At 43.8% G+C, this 27636-nt stretch overlaps 1 protein-coding gene across 1 annotated transcript in view; it reads right to left on the minus strand.

Moving 5' to 3' along the window:
* Window positions 1–3732: 3732 nt before the first annotated feature.
* kiaa1109 (KIAA1109) overlaps window positions 3733–27636 on the minus strand; it is a 95151-nt gene continuing 71247 nt past the window's right edge. The window contains exons 64-90 of the mRNA XM_084451246.1: window positions 27418–27597; window positions 26369–26499; window positions 25918–26041; window positions 25673–25785; window positions 24718–24808; window positions 23959–24018; window positions 21735–22006; window positions 20820–21035; window positions 20281–20461; window positions 18925–19102; window positions 18451–18612; window positions 18119–18258; window positions 17319–17520; window positions 15991–16194; window positions 15035–15211; window positions 14693–14830; window positions 13083–13319; window positions 12717–12870; window positions 11903–12060; window positions 10677–10908; window positions 8601–8818; window positions 8041–8292; window positions 7323–7526; window positions 5969–6163; window positions 5634–5768; window positions 4900–5065; window positions 3733–4696 (exon numbers count right to left, since the gene is read on the minus strand). Coding sequence (XP_084307372.1) covers window positions 4480–4696; window positions 4900–5065; window positions 5634–5768; window positions 5969–6163; window positions 7323–7526; window positions 8041–8292; window positions 8601–8818; window positions 10677–10908; window positions 11903–12060; window positions 12717–12870; window positions 13083–13319; window positions 14693–14830; window positions 15035–15211; window positions 15991–16194; window positions 17319–17520; window positions 18119–18258; window positions 18451–18612; window positions 18925–19102; window positions 20281–20461; window positions 20820–21035; window positions 21735–22006; window positions 23959–24018; window positions 24718–24808; window positions 25673–25785; window positions 25918–26041; window positions 26369–26499; window positions 27418–27597 — 4737 coding nt within the window. The 3' untranslated portion in view covers window positions 3733–4479. The remainder of the gene's footprint in view (window positions 4697–4899; window positions 5066–5633; window positions 5769–5968; window positions 6164–7322; window positions 7527–8040; window positions 8293–8600; window positions 8819–10676; window positions 10909–11902; window positions 12061–12716; window positions 12871–13082; window positions 13320–14692; window positions 14831–15034; window positions 15212–15990; window positions 16195–17318; window positions 17521–18118; window positions 18259–18450; window positions 18613–18924; window positions 19103–20280; window positions 20462–20819; window positions 21036–21734; window positions 22007–23958; window positions 24019–24717; window positions 24809–25672; window positions 25786–25917; window positions 26042–26368; window positions 26500–27417; window positions 27598–27636) is intronic.

Here is a 27636-nt window from a genome sequence, read left to right on the forward strand (position 1 = left end):
GACCGAATAATTCCAAACGGGTTCTGAGAAACGGGTTCTAACTTTAGCCTCATATAATTGAGAGACATTATAGACAAGGCTTTATGTCCAACTAGAAGACTTAACCACTCGGCCACCGGGCAGTGCGGTAAACCTGGCAGAAGACGTGAGTTTGAAGTGAAGGTAAATGGTCCAAGTATGGGACATTTTTTTAAACATTTTTTTTATTTGTGTATCCGCCCAATGTAATGGATTCTAAATTGGCCGATGTTACACCTGCCCAACAAGTTTTGAGATTGATGAAAATCGCTCTGGTAGTTTTTGTGTGATCTTAAGAACGAACGAACGAAATGATGAACTCACAACTGAAAATATATATCCTTCCACCCGGCAGTCGCTGAGCGCAGAGGCAATAAGTGCAGAGTATCGTATTGTCCAGGGACTATGAATGCCTAGTCATTATACTGTATATTGACTTGTTATGAACAATCCTAGTTATTATATTGTGCACAGCAACATATTATGCATATAATATGTATTTCATTATACCGCATGTGAGACATATCGCAGTATCAATCCCCCATCCAGAACACAATATGATGATAATAATAATAATAATAATTTTAAATAAATACATATTATTTTTTTGAAAAGTTTACTTACCAATGGTATTTCTGGTTTCATTGCTTGGAAAAATGATGACAACAATACAGCAGGATATAACTGCATAGCCAATAGAGTTCAAAGATCCAGCCATGTTTTGTGTTTTTGTTGATACAGCAACAAATGTAACAACTTCCAAAGATCTCGTAAACTATTTGCTCCCACTTTTCAGTTATGCTAAGGGAACGGTTTGACTGTGGGCAAAGCAAAACCTACCCTCATGTCTGTTTTCACTGTAGCTTTTGTATCTGGGATCTTATGAGGCCCTCCCTACTTGACTGAGTTGTAAGGATCCTTCAAACTTTGTTGTTCCTTGATTTGCGTCTCCACTTTACGTACTGTAGACATGACATGCATCTTGAAACAAGTGCACAGCAAACATGCTATTCCCCACCACTGATGCATCAGCCCTTTGTGGCAATGCAGCAGTGGAAGCATGCGTGAAAAAGTTAGGATTAATTTGCAGTTTTATTCTGCTGATCATATTGTGATGATCTGATGGCTTCTGCAGGCGCTCCTATCTGAAGACATCACAGGGTTACTGGGAATATACAGATATTAGACAGATAGATAGATTAGACAAGAGAAAGGTAAAACATGTCTTTCCACTCGAGGTGCGCTGTTGTTATCGTAATGTACTGTAGCGGGTAGATACAGTATGAAGCACCACATTGTCACTCATTTAAAGTTTGATATAAAGGCTACCAGCTTTTTTGTATGCATGCAAATCAGAAATAAATAAAAAAAATCGAATAAATTACAAAGCAGTTCTAACTACAAAGTTGTAACAGCAGCCTTTTCATGTCCACATACTGTAAGTATGTAGGTATAAGTATGTACTCACGTTGTTAATAACATGTCATTTCCATGTGCATGGTATTCAAGCTCTTATTATTTGTGTGGATGCCTTTCTGGTCTTGATTGTAGTAGAACTATCTTCTCTTGCGCCAGCTGACGCAATCCCTGCTGCGTAATCAGAACATTTGCTGTGACAAGGCTGACTGTTCAGCACTATAGTTCCTCCAGGGGTAAGTGGATGTTAATATTGGATGTTAATATTGATCTCATTTTGGTTTTACAACCTTACGTTGGCCTGTTGTCACATCTTCATCCCCCCATACCTTGTTTCAAACTGTTTGTAATGCTGTTACTACAAAGTAGCCTAACTAATGTCAACGTAAGGTAAAAGGTTAACAGTCATTCTGTTTGGCAAATGGTCCAGGTCAGACTTTTCCCCAGATCTGACAACTATAAAAATCCCTCACCAAAGTACTTGCGTCAGCAAGTACGTATGTAATGTCAGCAAAAATGCTTTGAAGTGCCATGTTTTCAATGACAAATACGTTTTAGGCACAGTATGACATTAACATGTAATCTTAGCCTATATATGGATTTCAGTATTTCAAAACAAAGGAAATGCTCTGAGGTATTGTTTGCATCAATGTCACACTTAATAGCTAGTAGTCATGTCAACGTGTTATGGATTTATTTCACTTTAAGGTTGGACTGGAACTGGCTGGAACTGGCTTAGACAGTTTTCATTCGACTGCCGTGAATAACTGCATCAGATCTATGCTTCACTTTCAGATATTTTTTTGGGGAGACTAAAATCATTTTCATGCTACTGCTCTCATCCTTGTGCCTCAGTCCTCTCAAGCTGTCATTTATAATTGTCTTGATTCAACACTACAGTAGCCTTGTTTTTCCAAGCCTTCAAAAACAGTTCAAAAGATTGCCTGTAGTAAGAGACTGCACACCAATGCTCTTAGAGTTGCCCTCAGAAGCCCTCTCATCACAAATGCTTTGTTTAGCACTCAGAGCCCACTGTTGCCTGGCCTCAAGAGTGGGACTCATGCCCCTTGGTAGATTGAGCAATGCACTTGTGCCTCATACTTGACAAGCTGGTGATGCACTTGTATACCATTATCGACCAGCCAGTAACTTTAGCAATGTCCTTTTGTCCATCTCTTCAGGATGTTTGAAGAAGCTTTCCACAAACTGTGGTTGCATTTCATGGTGCCATGATTCCAATGTCCTTTGGTCCATCCATACTGGTATCTTATCTTTATACTGTATATATATATATATTTTCTTATTTTGTAATTTGTAAACTGTGTATTTGTAGTCTGTAATGAGAACAACTATGAGTAACAGTAACATTTCACTGAGTCTGAAAAAGATTTAGGGTCCGAGTCCCTTCATGATTAATGTATGAGATGCACTTTAACTAAATAAATATAAAAATATGGTAGAATTGTGCAATTCACATTCAGACACTTGGTCCGGAATGTATGTGTACTACTGGCAGCTACGGGCGTGGTTTAGGTGGCACACTTAGAAACTTAAACAGTTTGAACAGATAGTACAATTTGGCCATTTCAGTATAGTTATTCAAAGTTATTTAAAGACCACACAATTCCCAACCACAAAGGAATTCGAACCCTCAATCTTCAGCTGTAAGGTACAGTAGCATGAATTGTGATTGCCCATTGCCCCACCCCCTGGGTGCCTAAAGGGTGCAGCTACAGCAGTGAGATCCCATGGTGGGCAGGGGAAAGGGTTTGGCATGTTTATTTACATGTGATGTTTTAAGAAACGATTGTGAAGCCTGGGATGCAGGTGACACCTTGTGGTCAACTTTTGACACATCACTCTATGAGATGTGATGCATATGGCACTGGCTATGATAGGCCTATTTTGTGACTTTTGGGGGTTAGCTGGGTACCATCGCCACTTTGTGCCTCACTTCCAACATCCTCCCCCTTTAAGACCTGACCAAAAAAGGGCAAACTGACCGCTGGAACTTTCTACATGGACCACTTCCTCTCCTTCACAGAAACCTTCCTTCACACACCAGATCGTGGAGGACTCCACACCCTGAACTGTAGTTCATCCCTTTCCCCACTGAATGTAGTGAATGTTGCTCCGTGGTATTTTGTGCACCATTTCCCTGTGTGGTTTTATTGTGTTGCACACAGTGTTATTCCCCAACGTCACACTGTGCAAGAACCTTGACTAAACTCTTTGAAATCTGTGAATTGACAGTATAAAACAGTAGGATCAGATGTTAAATTGGATGGCAATGATTTTATTATGTTAAAAATCAACACAAATAAATTCACAGTTATTTTATATACACTGGTCTATTGCACATATTAAAAAAACAGGCTTGACACACTGAGCTAACATGGGTTATAGACTATACATTTTATATACCCATAAATAGATTAAAAAAAATATAATTACAATTTCATTGCATCTTACAGATTCACTAGCTGATGCACATCAAATGCTCAATGCATTTTTGTTGAACTACTGTATCATTTCCCCCCAAATTAATGGAATTGAGAAGAAAAAGACACTAAAACAGTGAAATTCCTCTCGCCAAATGTATCACTTGTTCCATCAGGAACAAACAAAATGGCAATGGTTTAGAAGTCATTAAAAATCAGTGAGCCTTTAAGTAAACATTTAATAATTAAATTCAACTGTAACTAGTTTGTTGTAATTTAATGTACTGCATGTATAGAATATAATACATGTTTTCCGCTGGGGGGTTATCACTTAAAGCAGCCAAATAAGATTTCACCTGCGAGCCTACTTTGTTCAAAATATACATAAAGCAACAATGGTGCAAAACGTTTCAGTCAGAACTGAAAAAACAACATTGTGGATGCACCACAATAAACATTTATGCTGAAATTCACACGGCTTAGCAGTAACATGGGTGTTTATGACGAGTGCACTGTACAGTAATGGAGGAACTATGCCATGTTATCAGTTATCCAGTGTTTTTGTTCATCAACAATGACTTGTCTCTGTTTAAAATGCCAGTGTTTAATGCTCCTCCTTGTCTCTGCCTTTCTTCTCTTTCTCATCCTGAAGTGCGATGCCTAGTTTCTTGATGAGGACAGAGAGGACCTTATCTAAGGGGTCCATCACTCCCCTCTGCAACCATTTGGGAATTGTAGTCCTTGCATGGTGGAAGCCCAGTTTCTGCAGAATGTAGTCCACGCCAACGGGGTCAATCTTCCGTCCTGTCCAGGAGATTAGCCTGAGGAAAAGTATCAGCGTTTTATTTTTTAAATCAAAATTCAGTTTGTGGATTCTTTATTTACGGTGCTCAGATATTAATTTGTGATAGCACTTGCATGTTGTTTCAACTACAAGGAAGGTAGTACAGTGAAGGTCATGAAATGGGGCTTGGTGTGGATACCAGTGTAAAGACTGTTAATGGGTTATAAGAGGGCCTCTGACCTCAGAGTGGGCTCCAGATGCCAGGTGTTGCACATGAACTCTCTCCAGTCCACCGTGGTGTAGTTAATCCCGTCCTCCTTGTCCTTGTCAGTAGAGTTCTCGTCGTGGAGGGTCGTCGGGCTCTTCTGGCCAGGCCGAGATGCAAAGATGCGGGGGGCGAAAAGTGCTGCAGCCAAGGGAAGTTTGAAGGTGGTGGTGGGGGAAGGGGGTTGAGAGAGAGAAGTTCATTAATTTTCATTTCAAACCTTTATTTATACTCGTAAAGCACTGAGGTTTGTTTCCCTCATTTACAGTGTTGCGGAGTTCACACAAATACACAAACAACAACAGAACGAATACAATACACAATAATACTACTACTACTCCTACTACTACTACTACTAATAATAATAATAAAAAACAGTGGACCAGGTGGCGGGACGACATCTCCGCACTGGCCTGTGAGCGGCTAAAGATTCCCCAGGCAGAGCTGGTTGATGCTGCTAGGGAAAGGGATGTCTGGGGCCCCCTGCTGGAGCTGTTGCCTCCACGACCTGATCCCGGATAAGCGGATGACGATGGATGGATGGTCAACTCAATAGTTGTTGGTCATATAACTATTATTACTGTACAGCAATTCATTAGTGCTTTCTCTCTGCAGTTTGTCACATACAGGAAGTAGTGAGCTTGTGTTCCTCTTCCTGTTGGTAAAATGTCAGAATAATGGTGTTTGTGTGTTTTGTGGGAAGTCTCACCTTTCTCTTTCTCTTTCAGGTAGGCAGATACTAGGTCATGGAGGAACATGATAAGCTCGGCATCCATGGTGACACAGATGTGGTCAGTGAACTCTGTGACCACACTGCACTCCACCTTGGGCTTGCTGTTGGTTTCTGAAACAGATGGTTGGGAGTGTTGGTTTAGAATAACTGAGGTTGAAATTAAACTGTTTAGTGAATGTTATACAAATGATGGTCATGGTGGACCACACTGCGGGGAAGTGATGAGGGGGGTGGGGGCCAACTGATCCTAGTGTTTAGCGGCTTAGAGGCCTTATTTCTAAACAGTTCAAGGGTCCCAACAGCAGTCATACCAATTAGCGATGGTTCTTCTGGATCCTGTACATGGATGGACTTGAAGTCCAGCTGCATCCTAGGTAGAGCGAAGATGGTCTCTGTCTCGTGGTTGTAGCTGGAGGAGCCACGGAAGCTGCTGAGCAGGCTGGAGCTCTTGGCGGCTGCTCCACTATCTGGGTTGTTGGCGTCCACGTTCCGCAGCAGGTTCAGCTCTGGAGGTGACAAAAGGGACAAAATACACACAAAAAAATCAGCAGATGGTTGGTCTTTGTTGACCAACCCTTCACCTGTACACTGTATCTGATTTCATCAGGGGGGAAAACAGATTTTTTTTTTAAAGACACATTAGGGTCATGGCATTAGTAAGCAGCACATGGGGTGATTCTGTTTCCCCAAGCCCCACATTTATTTAGTGAACTTACTGTGTACAACTCAAGTTTTGCTTTTAAAAGTTACCAACCGCACTTTGATCTGCCCTCGACTCAAACATGCAAAGAAAAGTTAACATTCTAGGACATCCTCAGGAGTCAGATAGATATTTGTCAGATATCACGTAGATTTTGTGAATCTATGGGTTCCTGTGGACACAATATGTGGCAAAGAGAAACACTTATCACGTAATGATAATGTAACACTGTAGCCCCACCTCCACTGGTTTGTCCTGTCTGTGCTACAGTCTTTATCCTTGTATTGTCAGCAACCACCACTACCTGGGCGCAGTGATAGCATGCAGCACCTCTGTTTGTTGATGGAAGTTACAACTGGCTTTTGCGGTGCTGCATGTAATCACTGCGCCCAGGCAGCAAGAGGAAAATAGTTCAGGGTATGCATCTGCTTCGAAAATTACAATGTCTCATTTAAAATTGTTGTTTCTACGAGTGGTAAATACACAAGTCACAACATGTAACTATAAAAGTCTTGGAGTTGTTTATCAGTTTTGAGGGAGCTAGGCTAACTGATATAGACCTCTTCCAGTAATTGCAGCTAAGCTAGGCTAATGGCTCAGGTCTCAATGCTGGCTACAGGCACAGAGAAGAGAAGGGTATGTGTCTTCTTATCTCATCTGGGGAAGATGGCAAATAAGCCAATTTCCCCAAAACTTGGCGTGCTCCTTTAATGAGATAGTGTCAACCATACAGATGGAGAAGTTAATAATGTATTTGTATTATGTCAGGCAATAGTCTGTTTGTTTATATATGTGCCTTTAAAATATAAAATCTGGGAAAAAACATACAACAGACAACTTAGGATAAAGTGTTTAACACACAACATGGACCCCTTTTGCTTTGTTTAAGCATAGGGCAGAGGTGCATTATAAGAGTAATTGATAAGAGCCATAGAAGACAGGTGGACTGCTCATGATGCCCTTACCTTCATTCCTCATGGCAGTGACGTAGTTGAACCACTCTTTGACCGTAGCGACTCCGTGCGGCGGGTTCTCATGCCGGCGGCGGGTGATCTTGGTGATGGTGGCCATGGGGCTCTCCAGAGCGCCACAGGGTTTGGTCACCATGGTGTTGTGACCAAGATGGAAATCCAGTGTTTGCACAATGTAGGTAGAGTCATCGCTGGAGCCTTGTTATACAGGGAATATGTTTCAGGTGTTGATAAAGAGATTTAATTTAAACAAACTTAGATGAATAAAAGCAAAATATGGACAGCCCTGGATCAAAATATTATTGTATGTCCTTGATTGATATGGAATAATGAGACCAAAAGGTAAACTCAAATCCAAACCCCACCCACCTGAAATGCCAGGCAGACGCAAACAAACACTCAGTATTTGAAAGGATTTTCTAAATCCTTGTTGTGCTAGCTGCTGGTTGGTTGGTTACACGGTGGTAAGAGGGATTTGAATTCTGTGATGCTATGGTTAAGCATCCTTTGTGAAGTCAGCGTGGAGTCACATAAGGATCAGTGGTGGTTTTATCCATGTGTTTGGATGTGCATGTGTGGGTGGATGTGGTTATATCAGGCCATACAAGGTTATTCTAACATAGGGATTAGGCAAGGTTATAACATGGTCAAGTTAGGTTGCATATAACCCTGTAGCGGTTCACAATGAAATAAGCTCTCCATAGGGCCTTACCGTCCTCCAATATCTTTTGTGCCTCTGTCCAGAAGGCGATATTGGGCTCTTCCAAGTGGAACAATGCCCAGGACTTGGAGCGGAAGTTAGGCCCATGGAAGCAGGCCAGGGTCATGTGATTTCCATGGAGACTCATGGAGCCGCCCAGTTGCACAGCGTCCTCAGGGAGGGGCACCTGGAAGAGGGAGATGTGGCAGCCGGCGATAATCTTCAACACCCCAGGCCAGTGGCGGTGGTGGGCGGCATCCATGTCTAGAATGGAAGGAAAGAGGATAGGGAAAGATAAGCAAGCAAAACAGGGTAAAAGAGAAAGAGAGAAAAAGAGAATACGACGAAGAAGGCTGGGTATGACCAAGGGGAGAGGTGAGAGAAAAGAACAAGGAGAAAGAGAATACAAACCAACCCTAACCAGAAATGTAGCTCATCAACAAATCGGCTCCATTATTGAGAACCCATGAGAACCCATGCCAATTGAGCCAATTAATCTCTTTCTTCGTTCTGAAACTACATGACAGTAACTAGGTTTCAAAATCCCACCGTTGTGTGCGCTGCATGCTTACATAATTCAGCCGCTCCTTTCTCAATGTTGACAATGGGGGCCTTGGGTGGCAGGTAAGGGACAGGCCCCCATGTAGACAGAGCCCTCTTGCTGGTGTCAAACTGCTGAGTGAAGAACTCCTGGAGCTTCATGCCTATCTTGATAAGGTCTGGGGTGGTGGAGCGTGAGATGATCACCTGGAAGATGTCCCACTGAAGATCCCCATGAACAAAGATCTCACTGGAGACGGAAAGACAGAAAAAGAAAGCGAGAGAGAAAGAGAGAGGTGGCAGGGTGGGGGGCGAGAGAGTGGAGAATGGAAACAACGTTCAGTAAGAGTAAAGCAGGCAGTAAAATGACAATTCAGCACAATGCCACACAAGTACTACATGATTAGTCCAGCACCTGAGCCACGGTCATGTCAATGTATGTCAATATATAAATGCATCTAAATAGCTCACTGTAGCCTTTTATATCTTACAATCTCCATCATTACATCTTTGACCGATTTTGATGAAACTCGGAGGAGTGGTTAGCAGGGCCAATTACGAACCCATTACATTTGGGAGTGGATTCAAACCACAGGGCGGGACCACAACCTGTTTCTTGGTTTGTTTGGTAGCAGGACTAGGCATAAACTACCACACCGATTTTCAGGGGTGTACTATGGCCCAACTTAGAACCCATTAACATTTTGTGATCCGAATCACGGGGCGGGTCCACGAGCCGCCCAAACATGGCCGGTCATTCACCTCCATTCATTTTTGGGACTCAGGAGGGAAGAATTCCCTCCATTCATTGTCAATGGGGGAAAATTGGCCATATCTGAGCATGTGAAGGTCATAGACCAGTCCAGGATTTGGACTGGCATTAAAGGGCAATGCTCGTTTTTGACAACCTGGACCTTATTTACGACATATTATAAGAAGTTTGACTCACCGAGATGACTTTGGTGTAGTTCGGAGGCCTGTAGAAGAAATTTAAAATCCAGCGCGAGCCAGTATATCCATGTAATGACGGTGATCGGGGCACCGAGAATGCAGTTTCTCAAAATCCATTTTCGGCCGCTAAACGGTTGTTTTCATCAATCAGATTGAATGAATCGACAGTTGAGATTCCTCAACGCGAGCCATTGTTGTGGTTTTCAAATACGGGGTCTTTAGCCTCTGTAATATGATCTTTACACGCCTTTCCCCACTTGCTCCAGCACGCATGCGCACAGGCCAGCGCGCAGACTGGCTATTCTCCGGCTCACATTCTCTGCGCTACGATCGGATTGTTGCTGACGAATGACGACGACAATATTCTCGGCACCAACAACGATCGTAGCGCAGAGAATGTGAGCCGGAGAATAGCCAGTCTGCGCGCTGGCCTGTGCGCATGCGTGCTGGAGCAAGTGGGGAAAGGCGTGTAAAGATCATATTACAGAGGCTAAAGACCCCGTATTTGAAAACCACAACAATGGCTCGCGTTGAGGAATCTCAACTGTCGATTCATTCAATCTGATTGATGAAAACAACCGTTTAGCGGCCGAAAATAGATTTTTAGAAACTGCATTCTCGGTGCCCCGATCGCCGTCATTACATGGATATACTGGCTCGCGCTGGATTTTAAATTTCTTCTACATGCCTCCGAACTACACCAAAGTGATCTCGGTGAGTCAAACTTCTTATAATATGTCGTAAATAAGGTCCAGGTTGTCAAAAACGAGCATTGCCCTTTAAGCTGTCCTGCTCGCACGCACTTGAGCACAGAGCCATGAAATGCATTCATTTGCGGTGGTCTGTGCTCTCTGAGCACCATTTCTAGTTCACCACACATTTTTCATCTAGGAGTACAGAAAATAATGGAAGCTAAATAATTGGAACAGGTCCAATGTCTTGACACTCATTTGGGGTGTGCCGCCAGTTTAAGACTGCTGAAACAAGCACATTTAAGAACATACTGTATAAACTACACCAGATTCCCAAAACAATTCAACCAAGTTAATTCATCTTTAAAAAGGATGAAAATTCTGTGTGCGTGTTGGTATGTATGTGTGTGTGATGGAGAGAGAAAGAGAGAGACCAACTGTGTAGGGTCCACAATACAACTGTACCTTTTCTCTGATTGGCTGTCCTCCACAGTGTCGCCACTGAACCTTTTCTCTGACGGACTGGACTCTGCCGTGCTCAGGTTGACCTTCCACTCATCCTGGAGCTGCAGGTCAGCGTTGCTGAAGACACCCATGAGGATGCTGGAGCCCATGTAGTCCACGCGAGCCTCAGTGGATCCCATGGTGATCTGGATCTTATGGCTGGGCTGTTGGTTGGGGTGCTCAGAGATGTGCGCTGTGACAAAGTTAAGCAGTGATCGGGGGATTGTAGGGGCTTTTAGGACTTTTAAATCTGGTCGTTTGGAGCGCGTGGGAGTTCTGCCAAATCTGATTAGGATGTGTATAGATACTGACTTTATTATTCAGGGTTATATTTGACCTGAGACCTGAGTTTCAGTTTGGTGTCTGATCTTCTAAAAGTGAAGCTGAAAACAGAACTGTTACATTTTACAAAATGCTGTGTCTATTTAAAATAACTGCTGAATAAAAGAATTAAACAATCAAATTCCCTGCCCTTGCATTAACCTTTCATCTACCTTTCACAGTTCATCACTGATGGAAATTATTGGGTATAAATACCTTTACAAACTAAATATTGCTCTACATCCTGCTCTTAATTTATTGTCAAGGTTTTCACAGCAACTTCAATCATCAATCAATCAATCAAAGCTTTATTTGTATAGCGCATTTCATACCCAGAGGCAACACAATGCGCTTTACAGAGAACAAGGGAGGTGGGCATACGACCCACCTCTACATATTCCAGAGGGAAGCAAAAAAAAACTATCACCCGGGGGCCAGATAAGTGAGCTGTAAAAATTCTTCCCTGACCCCTCTCAACAAGGTCATCGAGCAAGCTCCAGGAGTATGTTTGTCTACCGGCTAAGAACATTTATAAAGCAGTACATTACATTAAATTATGATTAATGAATAATTTTCAGAGTAAGAGAAGCTGAAAACAACATAGGAGAGACATGGCAAATACTGGTGTGTGTTTGCTATGGCCCAGGCCTAAAGCCGGAAGTGGGCTGGTGTATGTCTGTGTGTACGTGTGTGTGTGTTAACTAAATGCTACGACATCCACAGCAGACACAGGGGTATCTATCGGACTCCGGGAGGTCTGCTGGTGACAGTGGGGCATCCACTGGACCTGGTTAGAAGATAGGAGGGAGAGAGAGAGGCACTAGGGAGAGGGGAGGCAGAACAGGGTTAACCTGTGAAGTACTTACAGACCATCTCCAGGGTGTTCACGTCAATGTTTCCCCCCACCACTCCGCCTTTGGAATCGAGTTTGGAGCGACCCAAGCCCACAGACATGCTGATCTCTCTGTCTCTGTTGCTGCCGACCGACAGGCGACCCTGACTCTTCAGCCCACTCGTTGTCCAGCTGGAGGTGGAGGAGAGACGCGTGAGAAGTGGTGAGTGCTGTGTCTCTCTGAAACACTCTCTATAGAAACAGCAGTCGTTTCTTGTTGGTGAAATATTAAGATTTTATAAGTTATTAATTTTATTCTAATTCACTGTACTTTTATTTATAGGTCAGGTAAGATCTCTTATTTACAGTGACTACATGGCAAGAGTCAAATGGCCATTTGGGGGACGAGTGGCAGAGGACTTATTTGTTTTAAGGTTTTTAGTAGGATGACATGGGTGAAATGATGTGTGGGTCTGTATAGTCCCTTAATTGCATTAAGTGTAGAGTCATATGGATTTTTTATATGCACTGGGTAGACAAAGTACGGAATTTGCATTTAAAATGAACTTAGATTAAAATAATTGAGAGGTGAGGTGACTGGTTTTACTGACAAAGAAAAAATATTCCAGGTTTGCTTTAAAATCTGGATTACATCATTAGCATAAGAATACCAATGTAGAGAGAGATAAATAACAACTCACTAATTCAGGACAGCCATAAATCTGTTCTGTCTGCCTTTTGGTATATGTCCTGTCCATGCCCTTGTAGCATGAATAAAGTACTTTGAACTTATCAGAGATCTTAATTGCTACATACTGTACTGGGGTAGAGAGTAAGGGGAATCTTACGTGTTGTTGCCCATAACATTGCTCATGTTCATCTGGACGTTGAGCTGTTTCAGGTTGATGGCAAACACCACCAGCGTCTCCCATGGTGTTCCCTGGGGACCAGCTGCTTTGCCATTCTTGTTGAACGATGGCGTGGATGTCTTTGTCACAGAGTCTAATGGAAAAGGTATACAAGATGAAACTTTGAGACATTAAAGTATATTGGGAAACCTATATGATCAACAGTGATTAATACCATTTCTTGGATTCCTACATGTATTTGTGGGGGGAAATTATAGAAATAGTATTACTCTTGTGTTGACATCAAAATAAGCTCATAGTGTATACATGTCGTGCACAACTCAAGATTCACAGACAGGACAGTACCTCTTCTTGGGGCGGAGGAGTCAGACACACTCCGTGTGCGTCCAAGGGCTGGGGATTTAAGATGGGCCAGGCCCCCAGGGCTCCCTGTGGGGTGGTCCGAGAACACGTTAGGGGACTGGGGCATGTGCTGACCCCCTGTGCTGCCATCCCAGGTCCTCCAGTAGGCTTTGCGGCTGGATTCGGGGGACAGGTGCTGGGTCATGTTCTCCATAGAGTCTGGGGTAGCTGGGCCTGAGGCTGGGGGAGGCAATGATCAAAGTGTTAAAGGTCATGTTTTGAAAGCTCTGTTAACCCTCCAGAGTTCATCTTCGTCGTTTCATCGTTTTTAATTAAACATTTGTTTATTGATCATTGTTATTGGGTGAAAAAAACTATTGTGGTAAACCCGTGATTAATCGACTAGTCGACTTGGGGGAGAAGTCGATGGCCCAGTCCCAATGTCCACCCTTGCAGACTCGCAGACTTAAGGGCGCGCTCCCGCGAAGTCTGCGAGGGCTTAGGGGTGTCCCAATGTCAACTCGGCAAGTGCGCGAGGGCTCTCCGGCAGCCATTTTGAGCCCTTTATGGCCCCTTCCCGTAAGTCTGCATTTCTGCAGACTTAGCCCAAGGGAATTACCCACAGTTCATAGCGTCGTGACGTGAAACACGGGGTTACCTGAAGAACAGCCAATAAACAAGCACGGACAGATCAACCAACCGTAACGTTCACGTTACAGAACAAAATATGTTTTCATGTTTTCAGCTGGACTTGCTTATCTGCACAAGTAGCCTTATAATTAATTTGGTTTCATTATTTTTAAGTATGGGTTATTAACCCCATGGGTTTGTATAATGTGATTTGTTTAAAAATATGTAGGCTATGGTTATAATTTACATCGATTTCTGTTGCTCTAAATCATATGATTGCCCAGTTAAAAGCAGTATGACATTAATTACCCATTTCGGTGCAGTGTTCTTTGAATTGAGATTTCCAACATGAATATGGAAAGAATTGTGAGGTGCAGGAATGTGTATACATAATATATTATCATTCTTAAGTTAATACTTTTGGATTCATCACAAACAAGAATCACAGGCAGTAATGTAGGATCGATGCGATCCTACTAACAAATACTGGGTTGGGTTGATATTTGATCGCAGATGCGATCGCATATGACCACAAAATGAAATGATTTCAAGTTGAACATATGTTTTGAGGGTAACACAGAGAGTTCTGATAATGTAAAGGGGATTTGACTCAGCCAAAATTAATTTACACGAAGGCCTACAAGAAAAACATGTACAATTTACAAATTTATTTAAAAAAAGCCCCACGCCCACAATAGTAAGAAATATGTTTTCACGTCAACGTAATGTGATGTCACAAGTGCTGTCCCATTCCTTGTTATACCAATTCGAGCCCTTGCAGCCTCTCACACTCGATCACTTCACCAGGTGACGTCAATAAGTCTGTGAGGGCTCAGGGCTTGAGGGTTTAGGGGGGACATTGGGATTGGGCCGATGACTACTAAAATTCAGTCGTCATGAATGCTCTAGTCTCAAGACCATTTTCATACAACACTGAAAAAAAGCTTGCAAAAGTTTGCAAAGACTTTGGGTTGATGTGTCACCTGGCAGGTTGATGGTCTGGTCGCCCAGGAAGAGGCGGCGGGCGATACTCCTGCGGTACCAGGCTCTGGGGAACGCCAGGATCTCACTCAGACGCCTCATATCGTACTTAAAGGAGGCAGAGCCGATGTCACATACCGCTGAGGGGGAGGAGAGAAAGGGAGGGAGGGAGGGATAGGGAGGAGGGTTAGGAAACAACGACTGATTCCAACAATGACGTTTTGTTAATTTTTGATTAACTTTTTGAAGTTATATTACAAATCAAGAGGATCCGTGATCAATGGATTAAAGGTTGGACTAAAATGCTTCACAACAGGTCCCTAGTCCCAAAGCAGATGAGATACCAGAGATGTTGATGAGGGTGGTATCCATCTTGCCCCCCTTGCCAGGGATGAAGCTCTCGATGAAGGTTGGCCCTCCAGTGCGCCTCATCCTGGACAGGCTGACCTTGACAAACTCCAGATTGATGCTCAGCGAATCCTTCCTTCCAGTCACCGATGAAGGTTCCTCGTCAACGGTGCCTTAAAGGAGTAGTAAAGGGAAAATGCATGTTTAGCCCTGTTTTAAGGTTACTTATGATCATATACAATGGTTCAGATCAAAAAGCTGACAAAACTAGCATTTTTGAGAAAGTTGATAATTGCTCTACCACCATTTTGGTCATACAATGGAGGTGGATTTATTTAGTTTATTTTCAACAATGCTTTGCTTACATCAAGTCGACACTTTCATCATTACATTGAGTCGACACGTTCGTGGACTCTAAATCAGAAGATGTAGACATATTCATAATAAGACATCAATTTATTTTCAACATTGCTTTATTTAATAGTAAATAAAGCCTTGTGAAAATAATTGATTATTTTGGTAAATGTCAAAATGACATTCATACGTCATTACATTCCAATCTAGTCCATGAAAGTGTTGACTCGATGAAATGAACGCCTTGCTGCAATACATGACACTCATTGAGTGGCCTTGAGTTTTTCCACTCAACTCGAAAACACTAGACATTTTTCTAGGAACTGGGATACAACCCATCTGACAGAATGAGGCTACTGAAATTAGGACGATGTTTGGCAGTTGAATAATGTCAGAGCAGAATTGGATAAAGCCATAGGAGAGATGCCTGAAGGACACAACTTCACTGCTCAAAGATCAAGCTCTGAAAGCTCTTCCAAACCACTTTGACGTCAGCATGAGTGCACTGGAATATCTCAGTGAAGCAGCCTCACAACAATTGCATCTCTTAGTCTGAAGTACCTTTAATACTCAAAGAGGACGGTGAGTGTTCCCATACCTAGGGGTCCCGGGCCGGGGGTCAACCCTGTGACGGCAGACTTCTGCTTCCCAGCCCCGTAGGGGTGGAACACGTAGAGGGAGAAGTCAGACATGCAGGCAGTGAAGCTGAGGCCTGAGGAGTTACTGGGGACGCTGGTGAGGTCTGACTGGCTGCTGCTGTGACGGCTCCTACCCAGGGGGCTGCCCAGCAACGGAGACGCCCCTGGAGGGACGAGGGATGAGGAGGAGGAACCGTATGCAGAAGAGAGGGGACGGTTAAGAAGGCGATGACAGCGGGGGAAAAAGTAGCAATGTTGCAGAGAAAAGGGGGATGTGGGATTGATTGTGGGCTTGAAGTTCACATATAATTCCCCTTATTCACCTCAGCTGCCATATTGGTCAGTCTGACATAATGAGGGGTGCGGGTGTGTTTTTCACTGCCGTTGTTTTCACGTTTTGAAATACATCGTTGTGAATACAGCTGACGGCTAACTATGGCTCATTCACCTCCATGTATTTCCAAACGCGAAAACAACGGCAGTGAAAAACAATCAGATTCTGGTAATGATGAGTTTGTAACCCCGATAGTGTATTCAGCCTGTTATTTTGACTATTTCGGTTCTTGAAGTGGTGTTTTTACAGCGAACTTTTAACATTGAAGTCAACGGGCACTTCCGCATCCCAGACTGACCAATATGGCTGCCAGGTGAATAAGGCGAATACTTGAGTAACTCTGAACTCTAACCCTAATAATATAAATAAAATATATACCTAGCTGTGGGAGAAATTCTGGACCAGAAAGCAGAACACATTTAAATAATGGAAAGTGAAGCGTCAGCATGAGAGAAGGGAGCCCAGGTGCTCTGAACCAAGGGAAAAACGTAGGTAGGTCCAGGCACTCACGATAGAGATAAAAAGCCTTTATTAATACATGGCTTGTAAAGTTAAAAAGCTGACATACCCAGCCTGGACCTACCTACTTTTTTCATGAAGTGTCAGCATGTTTAAATGCAGAATGTATCCCTTTAGGCATTTAGGGACACTGAGCACAATTCCCTCAACAAAGTATGTAAAGTGCTGTTGAACATCTGAATAGAGCCTGAACTTGAGAAATACAGTATATATACACGGCTCAGAATGCCTCTCGTCCAATCACAACGTGTGGTCAGAACTACCTGTTGTATAAAAACAAGTGTTGAGTCGGCAGATTTTTTTTTTTTTTTTATATATGAAAATAACTAGTAGCCTAGCTAAACATTCAAATAGCCAAATCTACACTCGTCATCCATTGGGAATAATGTTTCCTGTGCAACACAAAACAGACTACAGGTGAGATGAAGGGAGTACCTTTGCTGGGGGGCGGTTTGAGGATGTGCTGGCTGGGCGGGGTGGAGGACGGTGGAGGCGGGTGGGCTCCGTCGGCGGGGTGGGGGCCAGCGGGGGTTTCAAGTTCACCGCGGTTGGAGGAGAAGACGAGGTCTAGGGACGGCAGCTTGAGCATACACTCCACCCTGGACATGGGCAGGCAGCTGAAGCGGATCTGGGAGGGCTGAGGAGATCACGGGATGAGGCACACGCTTAAACTCCAGGACAGAATCACTCTAAATGAATTCAAAAGTGCTGTAAAGGCTATAGAAACCCAATCTATTGGTAGTTGTAATTGTTAACTGATCGTCATGTGAACTATTACTGATTTTGCGCTTTGAGCTAGTCTTTTTAACATTTGTTGTCATTGTTGTAGCGGTTGTTATTGTTGTTTTTTGTTGTCATTGTGTATCGTAACCTTTATGTTTAGTTGTGTATCGTAACCTTTATGTCTTTTTTTCAGGAAACTGTGTTGCTGCCACTCTTGGCCAGGATTCTCTTGCAAAAGAGATTTTAATCTCAATGAGTTTTTAACCTGGTTAAATAAAGGTATATATATATATAAATACTCACAAAACAGCATTGGCTGAGCTACAGTACATAAGTTCCTTTTGAGTGGTACAGACTACTGACAGGAATAGAATTATAAACGCAGTGCGGCCAGTCTACAACAATCCAATTAATAGGATTCAATGATGCAAATAAGGAGCTGAATAATGTGACAGTCACAGTTGGAGCACGCCTTTTGTAGAGTGAGGAATGATGAGCATGAATCCGAGTACCTGCACCCTGACGTAGACCACCACGTCCACAGGGAAGGAGGAGTAGGCGGAGGTGGAGGAGGACACCAGGGACGTAGTAGACTCCTCTAAGGGCTCCACGGGGTCAAACTGACCCATGTCCTCCTCCTGGGAGTTCATAGCTGAGACACACATGTACACTCCTTAGTACCAGCTCTCACGTGCAGTATGGTTTTGGCTTGGTCAGGATGATAACACATAAATATCACATTTAAACATACACACACCCAGTCCCTCAACAGCACCTCCTTCACCCTCCAACACACACACACACACACACACACACACACACACACACACACACACACACACACCTGTGTAGTTTCTTTCCACAGGGGTGATAGGAATTGTCTCCAAGGCCTTCTCAAGGAAGTCCAGCAAACAGGGGCTGATGACCATTTCCTCTGGTAGTGTCTGGAGGGCCACCCAGGCGTACAGCTTGGCTGTTTTCACCCCACCACTACCTTTGCCTTTGGCTGTACGGGAGACATGGGCCAGTGAGTCACTGCAGCATGCTATGACTACAGATTCAATATTTCCACTCTGAATAGGCTTCATGTTCAGGGCCTACCAAACCGCATAACGGATTTTCACAGCAAACAAGAGCTCCTTAAATATCACTGACCAAACCTGGAATCAAACCTTGGAACCAAGGTTGTCAAAAAAGCATGCATTAGATTTGGTAGGTTGATTTAGGGAGTGTGGCCACAATTGGAATGATGCACTCAAGTGCATGGGCCAATACAAAAGGTCAAAGGGCATGCAGGCAGGATGAGAGCTCTCAGTACCTGATGGCAGAGGTGGGGGTGGGGGATGTAGGAGTGAGTTAGTCTTGCTTTGGGCAGCATTGGGATCGTTATCTTTCATACCATACAGCTTGGACTCTTTGGAGAGCGTGCGGGGGAGGGAGGATCCTCGCGAGGCATTGGGCGACTCCGTCTTCAGGGTCTTGGAGTTGTAGTGCAACTGGATGCAGAAGAGGGAACAGATGGTTATATATTAAATTCTAATTTGAGGTTTGCTTAATACCTCTGACCCCAAACCAATACATGTGGGGCGACACGTAGCTCGGGAGGTAGAGCGGCCGGCTGGGGATTGCAAGGTCCCGGTTCTGAGTGTGCCCAAGTGTCCTTGAGCAAGACACTGAACTGCAAAAATTGCTCATGTGCGGCACGATGGCATAGTACCTAGTACTGTCTCCTCACAGCAAGAAGGTTCCGGGCCTCTCTGTGAGGAGTTTGCATGTTCTCCCCGTGTTCGCAAGGGTTTCTTCACAAGGAACCCACAGCGAAAAACATGCAGAAGAACAGATGCTCTTCAGTCCGGTCCCTGACCAAGACCTGGGCCCAATCTCAAACCAGCCCCTATCCCCTCGTCCTATCCACTCCCCCTATCCCCTCGCCCTATCCACTCCCCCTATCCCCTCGCCCTATCCACCCCCCTATCCCCTCGCCCTATCCACTCCCCCTATCCACTCGCCCATCCACTCCCCCTATCCCCTCGCCCTATCCACTCCCCCTATCCCCTCGCCCTATCCCCTCGCCCTATCCACTCCCCCTATCCACTCGTCCTATCCACTCGTCCTATCCACTCCCCCTATCCCCTCGCCCTATCCACTCCGTCTCCGTTTGGATTTTTGATCATTTCTCATTATATGGTTATGCATTTAATTATATTTTTATTATAAAATTATTATTTTTTTCCCCATAAATCACCAAAACATGCCATGGTGACGGCTGCTTCCCTGTTGTGGTCTGTTCCGGTGGAGTGGGGAGTCCGTCCCACATTTGGCTGTCCATTTATGTACCCTCCCCCTTAATTGAGAGAGCCCTCCACAGCTGCGAGAGAAACTTAATTTGGAGTGACACTCGTGGTGGAGTGGGAGTGGGTAGGGGCTGGTCTGGGACGGGGCCCTGGACTGAGCACTTGGACTTGGTCCCCGGGTGCCATAAACGATAGCTGCCCACTGCGGGAGGAGGACAGCTTGGATAGGAAAATGCAGGGAACAATTTCCACCGGAGACACCTGAAGTTGCATGTGTCGCCGTCTCTGTGTGTCACCTCATGAACCCCCCCCTCCCGTTCCTGAGTTCTTATTTGATTTTAACAGTCTGTAATGGTGACAATACTGTATACCCGACTGACCTTAACATCTACTCCAGGAATGTAAAAGACAGTGGTCTCCAGATCGTTAGATTTGGTCTGCAGGGTGGAGGGCACCTTCTTGCCAGCCAGGAGGTGAGTTGTGGAGCTATAGTTGGGCTGCAGCTTCTTCTTCTTGGGTGGAGACTCCTGGTCTAAACTTCTAAGGCTGCGGTCACAACTCCTAAAGGAAGTAGAAGAAGATGGTATAAGAATGGGGGACTTCATTCAACTGCTAATTAACGCTACAGTACCTCCAGCTACATGGAAAACATGAATCACTCCTCATCGATAGATGAGGCTACTTGACTGTTAATGATGATATTAGTTGCTTTTATCATGATTCAATTCTGCCAGAGATATCCCTTTGTCACTGACTGTTACTGAATAGGTGTTTTAGTCCAGGAATGGGATTTGAGATACCAGCCTGTAGAGCATTAAGGATGTGTGGCATTTGATCTGTGGATGAGGTTTTCAGAAAGAACGTCATGGTCCTAGTGCCTTCAGTTGATAAAAGGTGTGGGTGCTCCAGTTAACTGTACCTTCTGAAGGAGATGTCGTCGTGCTCGGGCTGCTGGGTAGTAGGGTGCAGGACACACTTGCCGCTGTCGATCTCCACCCGCACGTCCAGCTCAAAGTCGATGTTCCTCTCGGTGGGTGGGCTCATGAAGCTGCGGTTAGCAGGCGTGCCGGGCCAGCGCTCGCTGAACAGCTGGCTGACGGCCGCAAAGCCTGACGCCTTCTTGTGTGACGCTTGCCTGTGGGAGGAGAGCAAACTGGAATGAAGCTTTTTTAATGCTTCCCCAGACAAAAAAAAGACAAGGGATTTGAACTGGAGTCAGAAAATTTACCGACGCCGTCGTAAGGAGAGCATGCACGTGTGCCGCACTTAAAGGACAATGCTCGTTTTTGACAACCTGGACCTTATAAGACGTTTGACTCACCGAGATAACTTTGGTGTAATTCGGAGGCATGTAGAAGAAATTTAAAATCCAGCGCGAGCTAAGTATATCATGTAATGGCGGCGGACGGGGCACTGAGAATGCAGCTTCTAAAAAATCTATTTTCTACCGCGAAACGGTTGTTTTCAATCAATCTGTCTTTATGAATCGCTAGTTGTGCTTACATAGAGCGTAGGCCTGTTGTGGAGCGTTGCTCCAGCACGCTGTGGCAATGCGTGAGTTTGAGATTGATGAAAACAACCGTTTCGCGACAGAAAATAGATTTTTTAGAAGCTGCATTCTCAGTGCCCCGTCCGCCGCCATTACATGGATATACTTGGCTCGCGCTGGATTTTAAATTTCTTCTACATGCCTCCGAACTACACCAAAGTTATCTCGGTGAGTGAAACGTCTTATATGCCGTAAATAAGGTCCAGGTTGTCAAAAACGAGCATTGTCCTTTAAGGTAGGATTCAGACCCATAAGAGTTCACAATTAAGAAGAGGGATGACTCACACAGGCCTTTTGAAGTAGCTGGACGGTCTCTCTCGGTCAAACTCCTCCTCTTTGTCAGAGTCTTCTGAGGAGGAGGAGGAGAGCTCGTCGCGTCTCATGTCTTCGTGCTGGAAGGGAAGGGTGGGTGAGAAGACGGCGGGGGTGGCGGGGGCACTGAACACTGGGAAGTGCGCCTCGCTAACAGATGGGAAGTGATGAAGATGATAGTGAGGATGATGAGGATGGAGCGGCTCGTCAATGGACAACAGGTCCATCTCTGTCTCTTCCTGGAACTTCGCAGTGACAGGAAGGGGGATTCAGAAAAGGGAGGAGTTAGAGTCTCACACTTGTGAAAATCCACCATCTTATAGGAAGACTAAGCAGTATGAAGTCATCATACAAAATGGGGCCAGCTCTGCTTATAGGCATCAAGAAGACCACCAACATCAGGAGACATAATGAAAAACCAATGATTGAATTGTGTTGTTGATGATGGTGATAAGCAGAATGATGCCCTTCTCTGTATGGTGACCTCATTGCAGTCTACCGTTAAATGTGCTTTACTCTCTGCTGCAGATAGCATTCTGTAAAATAGAACTGTTCCCTTGTGACATTCATTTGTCATGTTTGATGATACACCTTAACAAACGTAGCATGATCTATACTAGAGGTGACTGTCCTATGATACAAGACGTTATCTGCTTGAAATATGTTTTAAATATGTGTGTGTGTGTGTGTGTGTGTGTTAGGGATTTCAAAGATAAGGCTTTTGTGAGCAGACAGAGGAGAGAGACAGAGGAGAGAGGGAGGATGTGAGGATGAAGATAACTCTTCAGCAGGGGGCTGTAGTGCCACTGAGCTCAGGAGAATTAGCTAAGCTCTCCCCCCCCCAAAAAACCCAGTCCCAAACCAGTAAAACAGTCAAGCTGCAGCTCCTAACAGAGCAGCATCACAGCAAATGAGTGGTGACACTACTGTATACAAATTCACAAGTAATTGATAAAACCTTCACAAGCTTTGCATACACATGCATTATTTCTACTGCCAGGGGCTATTGCAATAAAGTTCATCGTTATATAGACTAGGGTGTTATGCTTTATGCATTTCACTATGAACCTTAGATATAATTCATGTAACTCAAGCACACATGTCATAATCATTCACACAATCTACAACTAACTAATGTTACTAATGTAAGCTGCTTGGAAAGTGCAGCATGCCCATGTTAGGCCGATGCATTAGAAAAAATAAAAAAAATAAATAGAAAGCATGTCAAATGAAAGACAAAGGGTTAAGTCATCCATGTTGATTAAATGTTAGATAAGAAGAATATGGGATGAATATTGATATGTTAAGACTCCATAGCTTTGAAGCAGCAGCTATACTAAGGTCCATACAGTACGTATATAGTGTAGTTCTTGGTGCTATTAAGACCGACTCACTGGTATTGGATTGTGCGTGTGGGTGCATTGCTGTTCAGAAGCATTCACCTGTAGGTGGATCATTCAATTATTCCACCCATATGACAGACACCTACTACGGACTCACGGACACTTATATAAAACCAAATATAAATACCGATATAAATACGAAACTTTTCGGAGATGGGACCATTGTGCGTTTGCCTATAGCAAAAGTGCCAGCAAGTTTGAGAGTCACTGACTGACTAACAATATATATAGTCTACAGGCTTTGGGTCATATACATTACAGGACTGACCATGCATAGCTGCTGCTACCAGGAAAACACATACTGTACTTGTGTTGTTTCGGAGCACCATGCAAACTCATAACAGGACAGGAATCTGAACACTGGTAATATGTTGAATTAGAATATCAAGTGATGTATTTACTGCTCTAATAGAAAAACACAAGGTTTTATTATGCAAGTATAGTACAATACGCATGAAAAAGGTTTTTCTATATCTATGGCTATAGGCTAGATGTGTATCATGTTAAAATGCCAGTTGCATTATAATGTACTGTACATTTGTAAAGAGTTACTTCACAAATATTAGCAAGCACTTGAGGAGCTGCTAAAGATGGCATGCCTCAAACTACGATAACACCCAAAGAAAATCATCCAAGGTCATCCAAAAAATGTTATTACTTTTTGACCATCCTGTTTTGAATTTGCATAATCAAATAAATCAGTATACCAATGCATTACAGACAGAGATTAAGAGAAAAAATCTGGTTTTCATTTCAGATTTTCATTTGTTGGATTTTTTTGTCTTTAGAAATACCTTGAACACCTCTCCTGGACTGACAGGTTGGTTTGTGGAATCCAAGGCCTGATTATTTATCTTAAATTAAACAAAAATTAATCAAAAACTCATCCAAAAAAAGAATGCATGGCAACACAAAGTAACAAGGAGATATTGCACTCCTACAATAACTACTCCCTCCAACTGCTTTCCTGATGCCAGAGCTGCAGTAACAGGGACACCAATAGAACAGCTATCATAGGGACACACTGCTATGTGAAACAGATACAGTCTAAATGTACAAAATACATTTCCCAAGTTTTTGATCAGGTCCCCCTATGCGAAATTAGCCTTATCCAACACAACTAAAACATTCCCACGACATTGGGACACCAACAGCCGTGATAGGTGAGGACCGTCATGGTGAGGAACAAGCATGGAGATGGAAATGAATAATGAAATGATGCCCTCAACTCAACACAATGTAATGTGGCATTGGGAAATATTTAATGGCTTACTGTGCTTGAATTATAAGCTGATAAAAAAGTGCTACTTGTCTTTAATTTACAATACTTAAGTACTAGTACTAGAGAGTATTTAGAACAATAGTTGGTTGTCATTGTGCAGTACTACCACTAATAATGTTGTTCCTGTATTCTAATTGTATATGTAAATTAGGTGTTGCTGCTTTATTATCCTCTTCCTGTTAGTATACTATTTAATGCAGTCAAAGATTACTACATGGTATTTGCTACTTTACTGTGGATAGACTGTAAATATTGGTTTTGTATTGGTTACCGTGTCCTGGATGTTGAAGGTGACTCTGGGTCCAGGGGAAGATGCGTCCACTCTAATGTCTGGTAGGTCATCTACGTCTCCTATTCTGGAACTGAGGGGGGAGAAGAGACATGACAGCCAATCATCTTAGGATCCCCTCACACCTGACCATTTATTCTGCTATCCATTTCAGTGGTGGAGCAGAATTAACACTATTCTTGTGCTAGTTTACCTGCACTACAGAACCTCCCAGACAGAGGCTGTGATTGTGACTGCTGAGCCCAGTTAACAACATGGCTGGGTCATAACTGTCAGTCTCTTTGTCATGACCATAGGTGGATAAGGTGCAAGATCGGCTAGAACTATGCCATTGTGATTCACGCTCAACATGCTCAGCGTTCACTTTCTGAAACTCTTACATTAGTCAAATGCGGGACTATAACCTATGAGAAGCACTTCTGCTCTCTGTCCTCAACTAGTAAAAGATGATGACCGGAGGATATTGTCGTGCCATAATCCATCCAGCCAAGCTGTCAGCCAAGAGGCGACCTGATCACTAATTACGTAAGCATTGTGTCTAGCTAGCTAACTGATTACATTTTAAGAAGCTTTGTTTATTTACTTAGACGCAGTTGTGCTTGGTTGTTAAGGGATATGAATAGGACGTTGTCACAAAACAAGCAATGACTAGCCGATTGGCTAACGCCAGTTGTGTCAAACCCAGCTGCTCATAAACAGCTTCCACTGATGTATTATCATCAGAATACACCTGCAAAAGACTGCTAGTGTACGTAAAAGTTTACACTTGCTTCCAATGCTTCACCGACACAAAGGGGACATCAATGGTAGGGGTCAACATGTTTACTGTGCACTTGTTTAAATGTGCGACAAGCTGTTGTAAACTATAAAACTGAGGGGAGCAAGGTAATCCTCCACATTTGCAATGTTTATCAAGCCCTCTGCTGTAAAACAGTACCTTTGGCGTTCCATTCTTTTTGGCAGGGGCCTGCCTGCTGCTGCAGAAATGCTCTTAGAGCGGCTGTAACTGGGCTTGTAGCCCAAGCCCCACTTGTCCTTCAGAGACGCAGCCTGGAGGAACGACAAACAATTAAATGACATACAGGTCCGACGTCAGCTAGCTGTCAGCGTGTGTGTGCTAATAATAGCAGACAGTGATGTACGTTACGCATGGTCAGTCCACTGCGTCTACAGCGTGCTCACCCTCATGCTGGAGCGGCGTAGTTTCTTGCGTACATCCCTCCTGATGTCATTGACAGCCACCGACTCCAGCTGCTGGTAGCGCTGGATCTCCTGGTTGATGGTGCCCTCACTGGCCCCCAGCTTCCTGAGTAGAGGGTGAAAGGGAGAATGAAAGATATCAATGAAAAGAGAAGCGCCACTGGCCATTAGAGCTTTGTTTTAAACAAAACTTAAATTAATCCTACTGCATTTCATGACATTTAGATATAGTGTTTCAAAATGGAGGACTTATCTGCGCAGCAAATTCCTAATTTAAAAAAAAAAAGTTTTTTAAACAAGTCAAAATGTCACTGAAGCCCAGGCTTTCAGCCACAAGACCAGCCAATTATGTCCAAAACTCAATCCTTGTTTGAGAAGATAAAAAGGTAATGTGTCAGTTATTAGGAACAATATTTGAGAGGAGAGCTCCTACTTGAGGTCGTCAATGACTTTGGCTTGCTCGTTCAGCTCTCGGATGTCCACCAGCCTCTTGGTGTACTTCCTCCCTCGCGCGTCCATCACCTGGTTCCCCACCGCCACCTGCCTCCTGGGATCTATGGGTTCCTGTGGAACAAACTCAACATATTATACCTCAGAAACAACAACCTACAACCCTAAAACCATCACACCAAACATCTAACATGATACACCACAAACCTTGCAGGATAGTATATATCCACTAATTGTTTTACAACAAATATTATACAACTCACCCAAATTAGTCAATATTTCTCGGTCACCACAGGTGACAGAGAAAGTATAGCCCTCAAAGACACCACCACCACCACCACCACCAAACAAAAACTACAACCTTCAGGCCTGCAGCACCAATTAGAGACCCACTTCTTACCCAAGTGAAGTAATCACAACAATGGTACTGGGTGGGCGATAGAAGAACCAGATTAACTTTACCCTTTGTTGACATTGTCAGAGAAGTGTATTTCATTTATCCAACTTATCGAACAATATTGAAACATCTGCAACCAACAGCAGAGTCAAGTGCTAAGGGACACCAGTTTAGTTAGTGAATGCTACCAAGCAAACTCTCTTGAAGTACTCAGTTTAAAGGACAGGTTCGGAAGCCGATCGGAAGCATACTTTGTGGTGATTTTTTTTGCCAGAACATCAATGGACAACAATGACCACTCGGTGAGTTTCCTATCTTTAAATACTAGAGTGTATGGTGTTTTTGAGGGATTTTGTCTATGCACCTATGGATCCATTGAGTGTGTTAGCGGCGACGGGCTATATCTTGAGAGAGCACCATTTGACGAAACTTTGATATCGGCCGTTGTATATGATCGTAAATAACCTTATAACATGGCTTACAATGCTAGATTCCGAACCTGTCCTTTAAATTTGCCATAAAGTATTATCACTTAGCGTTCTCCACCGTGTATCTGGGACAATTAGACTGGAATGGCACCCTGAAAGTGATTGTGGGCGCAGCAGAGAGGAGGAGGATGATGGTTGGCTACATACACATCCCCAGGAGAGGGGTCTGGGGGCCCTGGGCCTGTTTCTTCTGAGGTGACCTGTGGTAGTGATATTAAGGTAGTCTGCTGGGCCCGAGACACTCTGGGGTCTAGGGCTCAGGCCCAGGATGTGGTTTACCAGTCGCCTCCTAAATGTGAGGCGTGGGCTGCAGTCTCCCTCTGGACTCTGGAAACAATGGGATGGACGGACCAATGCTATTTGAAT

The sequence above is a fragment of the Borostomias antarcticus genome (assembly GCF_949987555.1).
Source record: "Borostomias antarcticus genome assembly, chromosome: 16".
NCBI classification, from domain to species: domain Eukaryota; kingdom Metazoa; phylum Chordata; class Actinopteri; order Stomiiformes; family Stomiidae; genus Borostomias; species Borostomias antarcticus.